Raw genomic sequence first — 14,246 nt, 5'->3', positions numbered from 1 at the left:
CTCCCACTAACCCACAACCCTTGGCCAAAATATCCTGAATCTAAACCTTCAGGACACAGAGCAAAGCTCATCTTTATCCCCAGGCACTTGAAAAGAGTAGAGAAAAACTGTTTGAAGAGAGGGAGATTTGAGTTTAAGTTGCCTAAATCACTGGTGGTGGTGAATTTAAATAATATTGCTGCATTTTTAAGGTATGTATGCATATACCAAAAGGTGCCTTTCTATAGGTTTAAAAAGAAGTTAGGAACTTTTAAAAACCTGGAATCATGACAGGAAATTGCAAATATCTGAAATATTACTGTTCAGGTAAATTTGTTCCCTAGACCATTAAAAATTCACACCTTAAAAATTCTGCTCATTCACTGTTCAGCATGTAGTAGAATAAAACTGAGTAACCATTCTCCTCGCATTGCACCCACACTCATTTTGGTGACTATCTGAATGATAGCTATTGTGAGATACCAAATTTCCCCATCTGGTTATATCTGGCTCTAACTGGCATTCCCACAAATTATAACACTATTAGTCTCAGCCAAATGGCCCTCAAAAAAGTGCAAAATTCTTTCCTCTCTATGAAATCAAATAAATCACTTCAATTCAGATACTGAAAACCAAATGGCCAGTGATTAGTGCATGGGATGGGCAAACACACCAGCACTAATAGGAAATGAGTTATGGAGAGCCATTTTTTATATATAGGGCTAAGTGAATAGTGGATACCACGATCAAATTCTACTATATTCTAAGGATCGTGATGATAAAGCATACAAATTGTCTACAATGCCCTTGTTTTTCTCAACTGATCAGGGACAGTTCCTGTAAACTAAAAATATCTAGAATAAAAAATGTATTCTGTTGAAGTCATTTTATGGACCTTCTATTAGGATTCATTAGTTATCACACATTTGAGCATACTGAACAGAAGTTTAGCTATACCCAAAATGTTGTAGTTGGGAATTAAAGTATCCGGATGCATATACCAAAGAAGTGCAATGTGTGTGTTGTGCAACATCTTACCTGCTAGAAATACTGTCTCTTCGACTCCGCACTTCCCCATTAACTTCCTGTTCCAGGGCATGATGCTCTGCTGCTGCAGCCTGCAATACTTCTCTGATGGAAGGGAATTGCCCCATTCCATCTGGAGGAATCTCCTGGCCATTTACTGTGTATGAAATACCCTGTTTCCCCTCTGCATTCAGTAAAATACTATACGGCCCCCTTCCTGACACACTGCTGTAGGTAGAGCTGTCACTCTCACTTCCATCCAGCCTTATTCCTAATTCACTTCCATCAATTTCTGAAACACTGTCTCCTGCCATGGAGGAATTCTCCAGTCGGTCATCTGTTTCAGAGGGGAGAATGATCTCAGATACAACGGAAGTCAGACCACTTCTATTCTGCCTTAGAGACCCACCAGATATATCAGCAGTTACAAAATTCGTAGTAGCATTTCCAGGATCTGAATTTTCAGTTCTGTAATCAGCCAAGGACCGGATCTTACTTGACTTGGAAGAGTTGGAGCTTCTTCTCTCTTTTGAAGGTGCTGGAAGTCCCAGGCTACCCAGTTTTGGCCCCCGTGGGACACTGGTCCGCAAAAAGGAGTACTCTTTTGTCATAGCTACAGTGCTGGCCCTTGGCAAGATTTCTGGATTTAACATCAGCTCAGGATCTAGTGTACTAGAAGGCCGGTTTTTGGATGTAGAATAGCTGGACTAAAAGAAACCAGAAGTGAACAATAAATTCTAACACTCTACACTTAAACTCGCATCAATTTTTTTCTTGTCATTGTATTTAGAAAGGTGTAAAAGGTTCAGTTTTCTTTTATAACAGCAGTTGGACTACGTAGCATTTCACAAACAAGCTAATCTTAATTAACTAGTTAGCCCAGTCCTGGCTGAGATTTGGATATGTAGGAGGCTCAATCCAGACAGGATGTAGGTAATGTAGGTAAATTGTGAAAGCTAATCAGAAGATATTGCAAAAAGTAGCATAACTTAATAAAGGTTTCAGCCTCAGAATAAGGATCTATAAACTTTCCAAAAGATTTTCAAGGGTTTTTTTGTTTTTTGCCTTATGAGAAGACAAAGAATATGGATTTTTCAGATACTTTTCAGAATATCTAGGATTTAGATGTGTGTACATTTAAAAACAAAATTATGGAAAGTCAATTAACGGGGACTAACTGTATTCAGTATTTACTACAAAAAGTGAAACTGCAAAGATTTAAACTTTAGAATACTGTCCCCTTCACAGTAATGTATTAGAACAGATTTCCACATTCTAATTGCAGCATGCAATTATATGTTGACACTAGATAAATCAAATGCAATTACACTGATTACATAAATACACAATTAAATGCTTGTAAATAGGAGATTAAACTGTCACATTATGAGACACATGCACAGGAGCAAAAAAACTCAGTTTAGAAATAACCAGAAGTATTAGGAGCACAAGATCAACTTAGTATTACCCAAATATGGACTGTAGAATCCTCTACTCAAGACATGTCTCCAAAGGGTTTAACATGCCTTGCATGCTCCTCTCCATCCCTCCTCCTTCTCCATTTCTCTATCCCTGGATTATCCCCCTTTGCTCCTACTATTCCCCCACACTATACCCCTACCCCCCACCCCCCCCCTTTTTTTTTTTTTGGGTAAATCAAGGAAATAAAGCATGTGCCCATCATTATCCTGCTCCTGCTGCCCACAATCCTGCAAACACAACCATTAGTAACTTTATGCATGTCAGGTGTCTCATTTGAGTTCAGTGGGGACTATTTACTGTTCAGGTTTAGACTGCACCTGTCATCATAGGATCAGGACATTTGTTTGAACATTGTGTCCCTTTCCCGCAGACTTCATCTATTTTTGTATTTTAGATTGTAAGCTCTTTGGGTAGGTGCCATCTCTTCCTGTCTGTTACTACAAACTAAGGTTTACTCACAGTATCTAACAGAATGGAGCCCCCATATCAGTGGGGGCTTTGGGCTCTACTGCACTATAAACAATAATGAAGTGATAATGGTCTGATGAAAAGTGTGTAGTTATTGCAAATGGTACCTAAATGGAAGCTTTACACAGTACATTCTTTGAAGAGAGCAGTGGCAGTTTACTCAGGGCTACGCTTGTAAAACAAGGGATTGTAAAAATTGTTTTTTAAATTTCTATTACTCCAAACATTTATTATTATTCTTCACATTATACTTTCCAAATTTTCAATCAAAAAGCTAAAAGCAACAATTTATTTGTGAAATTCCTAGCGAGTGGGGAAAGTCACTCAAAGTCATGGACCAAAGTAAATAGGATAAAATAATATAAGCAAGAAATAATCATTCAAACCTCAGGAAAAAGAAATATAGGCCCAAATTCTTCCTTCAATTACACTAGTGTGATCCTGCCACCTTCACGGATTATCATGATGCAATTGAAGGCAGAATTTGGCACATACAAAAGAGAAGGAGAAAAATGAATTTTTACAGCCAGGGAACAGATAATTTAGGGCAGGTATGAGGTTCATTTTCCTGGCTTCCCATCTACACAGAGATCACCTAGAAATAGAATCAGATGCAAGGTTCTTACTCTTTCTTGGTGCCTTTTCACTCTGTATTGTTTGAGTTGCTCTTCCAAACGCCTTCTTGCTTGAAGTCTGATTTGTTCCTCTTTCTCCAATGGGAGCGAAGACTCTGCTGAACCTATGCACAAAAGTTACCTCTAAAGTCACTCAGAAAACCTCCAAAGGTAAATACAACACAAAAAAGGATGGAAAACATCCTTACGTCAACCCCTTCTTCCCTCAGCAACATATACACAACATTCATGCGCAAGCAGGGCAGGCATCATTCACAAGGACAGCCCCTTAGCATGCAGCTCAGGAATACTCCCCCATCTTCCAACGTATCCTTGTGTAAGCATTGAGATTAGAGTGCTTAATTCAATTGTTTATATTTACAAATGACAACTCTTTCAAGTGATCAAACCTTCCACAGTAAGAGCAAGCATATTTTTACCATCTAAATCCCAACTGTTTTAGAACCTGAATTCTGACAGAATGGCAGAAATAGGCAAAATCTATTCAGTTATCTAGTCCCATCCCTCAGAGGGTAGCGTAAGCTTGTTCCCTATAGTACTTTTTCTTGTATTTGTCCAGTCTAGTATTCAAGAAGTAATGTGGCTTCCCTTACTTCCCTTGAGAGACTATTCTAGTCTAAGACATCTCACTGTAAGAAGCTTTTGCTACTATTTAACCTAAAATTATCAATTTCTCAGTGTCATCTCATTACTCCCAATATGGGACAGACTGATGCAATTTAGATTCCCATTCACTATAATGTGCAGGTCAGCAGAACAACCAAACTTCTTAAATGTTAAGGCACATGCTTTACTGGGAATAGAGCATGGTTTATTGCAAAAATGAATTTTAGTCTAAAATGAAGTAAAGCTTTACTGCAAAAATGAAGTTTAGTCCAAGTGATATCATGGGGACACGCTTAGAGAAAAAAGCTTTATGAAGCAAGAGAAGCAGGGGCTCTACAGTAAACAGATGCTTACACAATTCAGTTTCTTGCATGGGAAGACTTAGTTTGAGCGACTGCAAAGCTTCTTTTCTAAGAACTATGCCCTCAGCACTAGTTCCCTGAGGCTTCCTTAGGTTGTCATGGAAACCAGCCACACCTGGAGACTCTTGACCATGTGGACTGCTGATGGGTTCAAAAGACAATGGGAGGTCAGGATAGAATGTCTCTGGTCCATTCTGGTAAGTGTCCCCTTTACTGTTTATCTCCAGACTTTCTCCTTCATTTGGCGCTTTGTTGGCATTAATACTGGCTGCTGAAAAGGAAGTTACATTGCATTAATTCACACTGGCACCTGTAAGTCATCCCATTCACCCCTACGCACACTTCCAAAACCAAACCTAACAAATTAATAGGACTTGTCTTTGGACTGTAAGAATGTCTACAAATTGCTATGATTTCTACTTAAAAGAGGAATTAGATGGAGGAAGTTTATTTCTTCATTCAAAAAGAACAGAACAAGCAGATATACAATGCACTCCTATTATGACATTCATCAGAGGACCTCAAAGGGCATCAAAAGCATTAACTAAGCCCCCTCATAACAACCTTGTTAGATAAATATCATTCCAATCCTCAGATGCATCATATGTATACAGCACAACAGATAACATGAACCAAAATAGTGATGAAAGAAAATACAAAACAGAAGTCCCCCAATTTATTTTGATTAGATTTCATATATAACATAAAAAAGAGCTAACTTAAATCTGGGTCTCACCCCTGTTTGGTGGTGTCATTATGCATATTTCATGAGGAAAAATACATCCTCAACACTAGCATAACACTTATGTATAAAATATACAAATTTATATTTTAGACCTCCAGCCTTTTAGACCTTTGCTTGATGGAGCAAAGATGTACATTGAAGACATTGTTGTCGTGGAATTTCATGATTAATTAAGATGCATGTTTCTAGATCTCTCAAGATACAAAAAGTCTATCCAAAAGGAAGCTGAAATAGCCACCTTGCTGGTACAGTTCATCAAAAAAGTTTATTTGAACAAAAAGAGCTGAAAAAAACTTGAGTTAAATTGAATTGTTTCTGCTACTTGTTTCCCACACACACTCATCATTTCAGAAAGTAGGGCTATTATTGATAATGTGCAGAAACTATATATATGCAAACAGATCACAACAATTAAAGAAGGCGTTTCTTATTCCATTTGGATATGAAACTTACTGCAGAGCTAGTAAATACCCTAGTATATAATAGGATCATTTCAAGCATCAGACAAGAAAGAAGGGAAGTTACACAAAAATCAGGAATATAACAGTTCTAAGATGTAGTGACCTTTACAGCACCTCTCTGAAGTTAAACAAGATACATTGGGGGGGGAGGAGGAGGGAATTCAGGGTAGGGCAGTGTTTTTGTTTTGTTACAGAAAAACTGGACTTCCAATTTAGTGCAGTCAAATTACACTTCAGAAGAGTTTAAAAGTAGAAAGACAGTAAACAAAGGAATGTATTGATTCAAGATACAAAGATTAACTGAAGCTATATATTAACTAAAAAATGAAACACACACACCATAACTATAATCCGCTTGGAGTAAATTGGGATATAGTGAAACTCCATTTGTAGAGAGTTGCCTGTTTGTTTGAGATTTATTGCCGTGTGAAAGGTGTATTTCCAAGTTAAATGAACCACTGCTTACCAATAAAATGTCTTGTGGTAAAAGGGCTTCACTACATTTACTGTTAACTAGTGTCATGGTCCCATGCATTTTGAGGTAAGATGGAACTAAATTCTGTAACAACATCCCTGGCCTAGTCTGTGCTAGAAAAGGTTTGCCAGTATAACTATACCATCAAAACCCCTTGTATAGACACATACCTGCAAAAGAGTGTTTTTACCAATATAGCAATAGCAGTTCCTCAAACAAAATAATTTATATTTGCAAAAGCACTTTTGCTGGTATAATTATCTACAGTAGGGTTTTTTCCAGTATAGAAACATTTTATTTTATTTTTTTTAAACAAAGTTACTACCCTAATCAACATTACTATATGAGCAAAAACATCTAGTGTTGACCTGCCAGTACTCTGGTGCAACATACTGGAAATTCCTCAAACATTTTCATTTAAATATAAACAATGCAAGTTTGGATTAAATTAAATATTGAAATGAACATCATAACTGCTACAGCAGCACCTGTGTTATTGGTTTTTATATTAAAAAGTTAAACTGAAACAGCTGTACCAGTATTTGATAAGTCTCAGATGTTTGTATCGGCAATGCATAACTGCACCAGAAATGGTCAAGAGGAAAGCTGCATTGGGGCATGGGAAGCAATTTGCATCTTAGCTGGGTGTTTTTACTACGATGGTGAGTAGTGAAATAGCCATCAATGTCATATGTAGGCTTTAGCCATAACAACTCAAAAATGACTGGAACAGTTCATACTTTGAGCTACTGTTTCAGACTGTCTCTCTCAATAGGCAGACAATACTGCATCAGTTTACATCTGATTCTTGTTTTAAAGGTTATCCTTACAACCATAATTATTAAAAATATGAAAAAAAAAAACAAAAAACAAGATTCTGGAACACAATTCTACAGCATGGGAAAGATTTCATGACAAATTCTGTAGCCACAGAATACACAGGACCCTAAATGTTATTGCTAATGTTATTTAGTTGCAATACTTTTTATATTTGTCTGCAATCTCCTGAAAGCACAGGAAGGTGTAATTACATAGAATGTCTTTCTACTGTTTTTAATCTATTTACAAGCCATAATTGTTAGGAAGAAGTCTGGCAGAGAAAAGGATAGGAAACAGTTAAATTTTAACTTCATGCAAGATGAATGATTCATCTTATAATTATACCCTGGCAATCAGATACAAGGTTGTCTGACAAATGCAAATAAAGGCTCTGGAGTCCCATTATTGTAGCTGTATGAAAAAAAAAACACCAACAAAAACAGAACTGTATAAGTGGGAACAGTAACCTACATTCATAACTCAACCATTTCCAACCAACATTAACTCAGTTCCATGTATGCGTATTAGGTTCACCAATGGCTGTTAACCAGGATGGTCAGGGATGTAACCCCATGCTCTGGGCATCCCTAGCCTCCGATTGTCAGAAACTGGGAGTGGACAACTGAAGGATGATCACTCAATGATTGCCTGTTTTGTTCATTCTCTCTGAAGCACCCGGCATTGGCCACTGTCAGAAGATAGGATACTGAGCTAGATGGACGATTGGTATGACCCACTATGGCCATTCTTATGTTCAACAATAAATCTTTATGCTAGGGAGGCCTATTTAGGCAGCCTATTGCTAAACTTCTTGTGAACAAGTTTTCTATTTTATTAATTTGTAAAGTGGAATAGGTATTCCAGAATAACTCTATATGGGGACACACTCTTATTCCAAAAAAAGAGTGCTTTTTTTCTGGTTTAGCTTAAACCACTACCAAAATGGATTAAGCTAAACCAGAAAAAAGCATTCTTTTTCTGGACTAAGAATGTGTCCATATATGGAGTTATTCTGGAATAGCTATCCAGAATAACTCCAGATGTAGAGAAGGCCTTAAGGACCCTACCTCTTTCAATTACAGGAGAAGAGAAATGTAACAGATTTAGCAGTCCCTATCACAAAATTTAGAAGGCATTTTTAATTAAAAAATGGATTTCTTCTGAATTTCTAAGACAGATGAGTTATAGTTTTCACAAGACATTCTGTTTTATTATACAGCACAATACACTACTGAATCCAACAAAATAATAGCCAACATGTTTCGTATGACAAAATCATGAGTAAAAGAGAGGCCTTGGTAAAATCAGAAAGTGATCCAATTCTTATGAAACAACTTACTATTAATTTCAACTCCATCGGTCGGCTGATCTGATTGGGCTTTATAATCCAGATGTCCTTCAGAACTGCAAGAGGCCCCATTGCTAGCTCTGTTCTTCAACAGAGCACCTTGCTCAACAGATGACGAGTCCATGGTAAGAGTGACCGAGATCCAAGGAAATTAATTCTTCTGAATAATTTGCCTCCAAGTGAACTACCAAGTCCTGTTTCTCTCCATCAGTGGCAGTGCTACTCGAGATGTACTGTAGCAGAATACCGGGTTTTTCATTTGCTGGTTTATAGTAAGCAGCTGAGAAATTCCAGAAAGTCATGAAAATAGCCTGCAGCCAAAAAAGCAATTACCAAGATGCTACATTCACTGAAAACAAATACGTTTATTTAAAAAACATTCACAATTTTGAAGATACCAGACAGACAGTAAGTAGCACTTACAAACTGCTCTGAACCCATTCAATCCATTTACTTCAATATACAGAATCAGGGCATGAAATGATAGTGGAGACAATAAAAATAAAATGAAGTATCCACTTTCCTGCACAATGAATGCATTATTTAACAACATATTTCTCAACTTTTATAGTATAAAGACCTGTGCAAGCCTACAGAAACTGGTTCTGCGCCCACTTGATTTAAGATCATTACCCTAAAGCCTTTTTTAATGTAAATATATATTTTAAACCTGGTATCAGTTCCAATAAACTAGGGAATGTGCAACTGTCCTACTTCAACAACAAATTACAGTAGTTACTCATTCCTAGGGTGACCATATTTCTCAAAATTGAAACAGGACACTACATGGGGCTCACCTGAGCTCTGGCCTGAGCAGCCTGGAGCTGACAGCTAGCCTGAGCCCTGCCCCTGAAACTGATCGCTTGCCTGAGCCCCGCCGCCCAGGGCTTGGCGTTGCTGCTCATCCCCACCAAAAAACATTCCTCTATGCCCCACTGGGGGTCATGCGCCACTTTTTTGGTAAAACTAGGCATTTGTATCATTTGCACTTGCCAACTGATCATCAGTTGGCAAGAACAAAAGGGACAAATGACCAGTTTTGCCAAAAAAGTCAGGAAGGAGCTTAAAAAGGGGACTGTCCCGGCCATAACGGGACATACAGTCACCATACTCATTCCTAATCTGGACTCCAGTGCTGTATTTTTCATTCTGGGGAGTTATTCCAGTTGAAGTCTAATTTATATTACCTGTATGGATGCAAATAGTGGCTTGAATCTAATTTTTTATTTAAATGATGGCACTATTGTTTATTCAGTTGTAGCTCAGGTTCCTGCACAGAAACCGACACACATCACTTTGCAGAAGCATGAACTACTAATTACAGCTTGTGTTGACAGTCAGAATGAGAGTCAGCTGCCAGTCAAGACTGGCCTTCTCTTACAGTAAGGCTACAGAGGATTTCCTAACAAAATTCACAGCATTCTGCAAATGATATGTCAAATGGCCAGATGTTTAAATTTGGCTCCAGACACAAACTGATCATTTGTTTAACAAATTATAAATATAATATTGTGTTTACTTCAATTACCAACAGACTAATTCAATATAAAGTAAATGTAGACGATTACAAAATGTATATATTGCTGTTCAAAAACAAGACACTAAAAAGCACTTGATTAAAAACCAAAATTTTAGGTAACGGTGTTTTTAATTACACTTCTACACACAATCAGATAACTTGAGCAACTTAACCTTCTATTCCCTCTACATCTCTGCAGGACACATCTATAACTTCTAGGGTGCCACACACCACTTGGTCTCTTGGTGATCAAGAGCAGTAATCTCAAAAAAAAAAACACAACAAGATTTAAGATCAGATCCTGCAGTCATGTAGGCAAAACTCTCACTGAAATCAATATAAGTTGAACATGTGCAGGACTGGACTCAGTGTTATCCCAACACCAATGACCCATGTCCATATCACACGGACAACAAAAAGGCAGTGGCCCTAGAAAGCCAGCAGCTAATCCAAGACTATTTTCATAGCAGGTGTCTGGACTACAGTAGGAATTTTAGGGTGGAGTTTCCCTCCACAGAACAGAAAGATGCATACATTACAAATAACTGCTGAAATGGACTTTTAAAAGTTTTATATGTATATATAAAAATAAAACTCTTACTAAAACTTCAATAATAGCAGTCACCAATGTTGACATTACAACAGACATTGTACACAGAAGTCATATGGGGATCCTGGCTCTAGCAATACCATAAAGATAGTTTACAATCACCATAGTTACACCTTACACAATCCATTCTGACTAATATTATATGATTCACCACACATTCTTAGCAACAAACAAATACCTGTCTCTGCCTTGTATATAAACATTCATATTGCACAGAGTGACTTTAAAACATAGCTAAAAATAACAACTAAGTTTGTACAAAGGGTTGTGTCTATATAATACTCCCTCTTCCCAAGGCTCTTCTTTGTTCCCAGTGATATAAAAATCACATTTTGACTTCTAATTCCTATTGAAGTCCATTATAAACTCTCCCTTTATAACATATACATCACAGAAACCTTACACAGAAAGCAGTGCAGGATGGGGGTGTATAGCCAGGCATTTGCTAGACCAAAACACACTGATAAAACTTATGTGTAAGGTTAAGTTTCACATGGTGTCAATCTGTGTTGTGCTTTTATATGCTTTTAATAAAATGGGTTCTTAGAGACGGAGGAAAAGAGTTACTAGAAGCATAAGCTAGAGACACCTAACACGACAGGAGTCTCCTATCTGATTCTGAGGCAGAAGGCTGGATGTCAGGAAAAGGGAGAGGACACAAGAACAATATTTTACATTAGCCTAGCACCTTTCATCCCCAGCAACCCCAGCAGAGACCCTAGGGACACTCAGCGCTACTGAGCCATCCACTGCCTGGCCTTGGCAAACCCCTGTGGGGCGAAGTGCCGTGGTGAGGGAGGTTGAATCTCCTCCGCACAGGACAGGCAGGCAGGTTTCCACGATGACTGGTACACACCGCACGGGATTTAATCCGCCTGCCCGCCGGGACGCAGAAAGTGCTGGCCTGAAGCCCCGGCGACTCCGAGCTAGACCCCCGGCCTGCCCAGGCCACAACCCGCTCCGGCCCGGCCCGGCCCGCCCAGCCCAAGCCAGAGCCTAGACGCAGCCAGACTCCCCGGCTCGCCCAATCCAACCCGCCGGGTCCCTCACACAGGACCCACCGGGCCCCGGGCCCCAGCCCCTCCGCCGGCTCTGGTCCGTCCCCCCAGCCCTTCCCTGCGGCTCTCGGGGCCCAGCGCTCAGCCTCCGTCCCCTCCTCGCAGACCTGGCAGCAGCTGCGGCCGGCCGTCAGCGACAGCCTCCGTCCTGGGGCTGCGGCTGCCAGCCCGAGACGTGGCGCCGCTGCCGCCTCAGCCAGGGGGGCGGGGGTGACGGTACCGCGCGTTTCTCCTCCCCCGCCGGAAGGGCCGGCCGCAGGGCCCCGGGATGACGCGGACCCCGCCGGGTCTGTCCCCCGCTCACACCCAGACCCTCCTTCCCCCAGCCTGGGGCGGTCGGGGCTCGGGGAGCGGGGGTCGGCGGGGCAGGGCGGAACGGCTGAGGGGGCCGCGCTGTTTCCCAGCTGCGGGGACAGGCTTTGCCGGACGGACCCTTCCGGGAGGAGCTGGACGCGTCTCCCCCTCGTTATTTGGATTGGGGCGTTCGGCGCTGGGGGCGGGGCGTTGTTATCCCCGCCCCCCCGCTGCCATCGATCGATCCCCTCCCTGTGTCATGGCGATGATCGCAGCTGCGCACTGGAGGCTTTGGTCTGTGGCAGCGGCTCGGCCTCCTCCCGCCGGCGGCTCGGTTTCAGCACTACCGTGGGGCGGCGCCACGGATCCCTGCGGTTAACACTGGCACCAGTTTATTCCCTCCTGCCAGGGAGCGGGGCTTCCCCCGAGTCATGTGCATGGAAACCCCCTTGCACCGGACATTTTAAACGAGGGGGATTTATCGGCTCCCTCCACCCCTCTCCCCACCACCTCAGTGACCGCGGTCGTGGAAATCCCCTGGATTACAGCTCATTAAACAGCAGCCTGTGTAATAGCGCTCACCGGCAAAGGCCTCGGGGCGGCAGCTAATTTACACGTGTCTGTTTATACACACCTGTGCACACGTGCTGTCAAAAAGAAGTACAAGGTACTAGCTTAGTTTCCCATTCACCTAGTTTGGCAATTTCAGTCTCTCTTGCCCCGCCTAATTCCCAGGAAAATGCAGGGCTTTTTTTCTATTCATCTTCCAAAAGAGAACCTGGAAGTATTGACAGATGGGAGGAGAGTGTAGCTGAGGCGTTTGGCAAGGGCGTCAAATAAGGTGCACTTCACACCTTCCATAATAACAGATGTTCGGCATCTACCTCTCATTTATTTTAGTCATTTTAAAGGTGCCTTTTTAACGTGCTTCATGCATCTACTTTACCATTAAGCGGTAGGTTTCAGAAACAAAATTGTCAGACATGCCTGGGAGTAGAGGCATGCAGGGGAGTAAGCAGGATCATGGCCCCCCAGTAATTGTTGGGGGCACAGAACTCCAGCCCAGGGCCCCAGGAAAAGCGAGCTCTTCCGGACCCTAAGCTGGGGGGAGCTCCCTCTCCCCTTCAGGAGGCATTTCCCAGCATCTCTCTCCCCTTAACGGAAATAGGTAGTTTATTCTATACTGTCATGTCCCTTTGTTCAGTGCACACTGCTCTGGCAGACTGAGTGAAAAACACATTTCTATCTGCTGTTCCTGAGCTCAGTTGTAGGGGCTTTCTCTTCTCTTTCAGCCAGTTTTACGAGCACTGAACAGACTAGATCAGGCACTGTGGTTGCTGTCTGTTTCCTTGCAGGCCACAACCTTAATTTGGGTAACCTCCTGGGGTACACCTCAGCTTTCACTCCACCTGCCAGTTGGTCACCCCTAGAAAAGGCAGATTTTAGCTCTTTCTCTCCTTACAGTGATTTTCTTTGTTGATGTAGGATTTCTAGTGAGTGCTGGGTTGCTGATGCTGATTATCATGGAAGACTGGTGGCAAAAAACTGTATCGTCTTATCAGAAAGATCTCCCTGCCAATGCAGGATTATTCCCCATGGTACACTTTCCAGAGTCTTGTCCAGTTTGAAATGCTGCAGGCAATGGGGTTTCCATTACATTCCTAAGAAGTTATTCCTCAACCTAACATAGAAAACTAAATGAGATATTGCTGACTGACACACAACTAGCTACAGTGGCTAGATTGTCTCGGCTAAGCATCACAGTAAACAGGGTCCTGAGGAAGGATTTGAAAGAGGAGACAGTAGTTGTCTTCAGACTAGTTCAGGAAGGGGATTCTCTGCATATGGTGCACCATGGATGGAAGCAGGGATGTGGTCATGAGATGCTGACAAGGGGACGACAAGGTTCATGTTGTTGGCAGACCAAAACCATGGACAATACAATGAGAGTGGTCAAGTAGGGAAGGGCAGAGTTGGGAAGGATGTGCCTTAGCAGAATCTTGGTAGAAGTGCTTGCCAGATAAGGGTACATGAGTGCATGACTCAGAGGAGTATGGTATATCCTCTATTGTGGACAAGGTCACAAATACAGTGTTGATAGGGGACCATAAAAGTGTCTAAATTAACTAGATTTAAGTCCAAGGAATAGCAGCTTCCTCCAGGTCTGGTCACTTTTTCTAATGTAGATGGATGGTAAGGAGGAAGAGACCAAGTATATATATAGAAATTGTTCCATTTCAGATTAACTGATCTTCAGCCTTTTTTACCAGTAGACCACTTTATATTGTAGATTTCTAGCAAATACATGATGGGCAGATTTTATTTAAAATCTGTAGAACTACAATTCTCAGTGCTCTAG

The 14,246-nt window shown here is 41.2% G+C and overlaps 1 protein-coding gene and 1 long non-coding RNA gene across 5 annotated transcripts in view; one reads left to right on the top strand and one right to left on the bottom strand.

The window, feature by feature from the left end:
- GOLGA3 (golgin A3) overlaps positions 1-12,294 on the bottom strand; it is a 38,898-nt gene extending 26,604 nt beyond the window's left edge. Inside the window, exons 1-5 of one of the 4 annotated variants that reach the window (XM_067539812.1) lie at positions 11,701-12,294; positions 8,398-8,717; positions 4,551-4,829; positions 3,582-3,694; positions 1,018-1,712 (exon numbers count right to left, since the gene is read on the bottom strand). In XM_067539812.1, the coding sequence (XP_067395913.1) occupies positions 1,018-1,712; positions 3,582-3,694; positions 4,551-4,829; positions 8,398-8,530 (1,220 nt within the window). In that variant the 5' untranslated portion in view covers positions 8,531-8,717; positions 11,701-12,294. Of the gene's footprint in view, positions 1-1,017; positions 1,713-3,581; positions 3,695-4,550; positions 4,830-8,397; positions 9,132-11,700 lie in introns of those variants that run through there. The other 3 variants (XM_067539815.1, XM_067539814.1, XM_067539813.1) reach the window with 3 other exon arrangements.
- A 147-nt stretch (positions 12,295-12,441) lies between these two features.
- Positions 12,442-13,499, top strand: LOC137147370 (uncharacterized). The gene is made up of 2 exons (XR_010918196.1): positions 12,442-12,554; positions 13,373-13,499. It is a non-coding gene; the product is annotated as an uncharacterized lncRNA (long non-coding RNA).
- Positions 13,500-14,246: the final 747 nt, after the last annotated feature.

Source organism: Emydura macquarii, unplaced genomic scaffold (genome assembly GCF_026122565.2).
Source record: "Emydura macquarii macquarii isolate MOO-44397 ecotype Brisbane River unplaced genomic scaffold, CSIRO-AGI_Emac_v2 contig_554, whole genome shotgun sequence".
NCBI lineage: Eukaryota > Metazoa > Chordata > Testudines > Chelidae > Emydura > Emydura macquarii.
The sequence above is the reverse complement of the archived record's forward strand: the minus strand, read 5'-3'. Positions and strand labels throughout refer to the sequence as shown.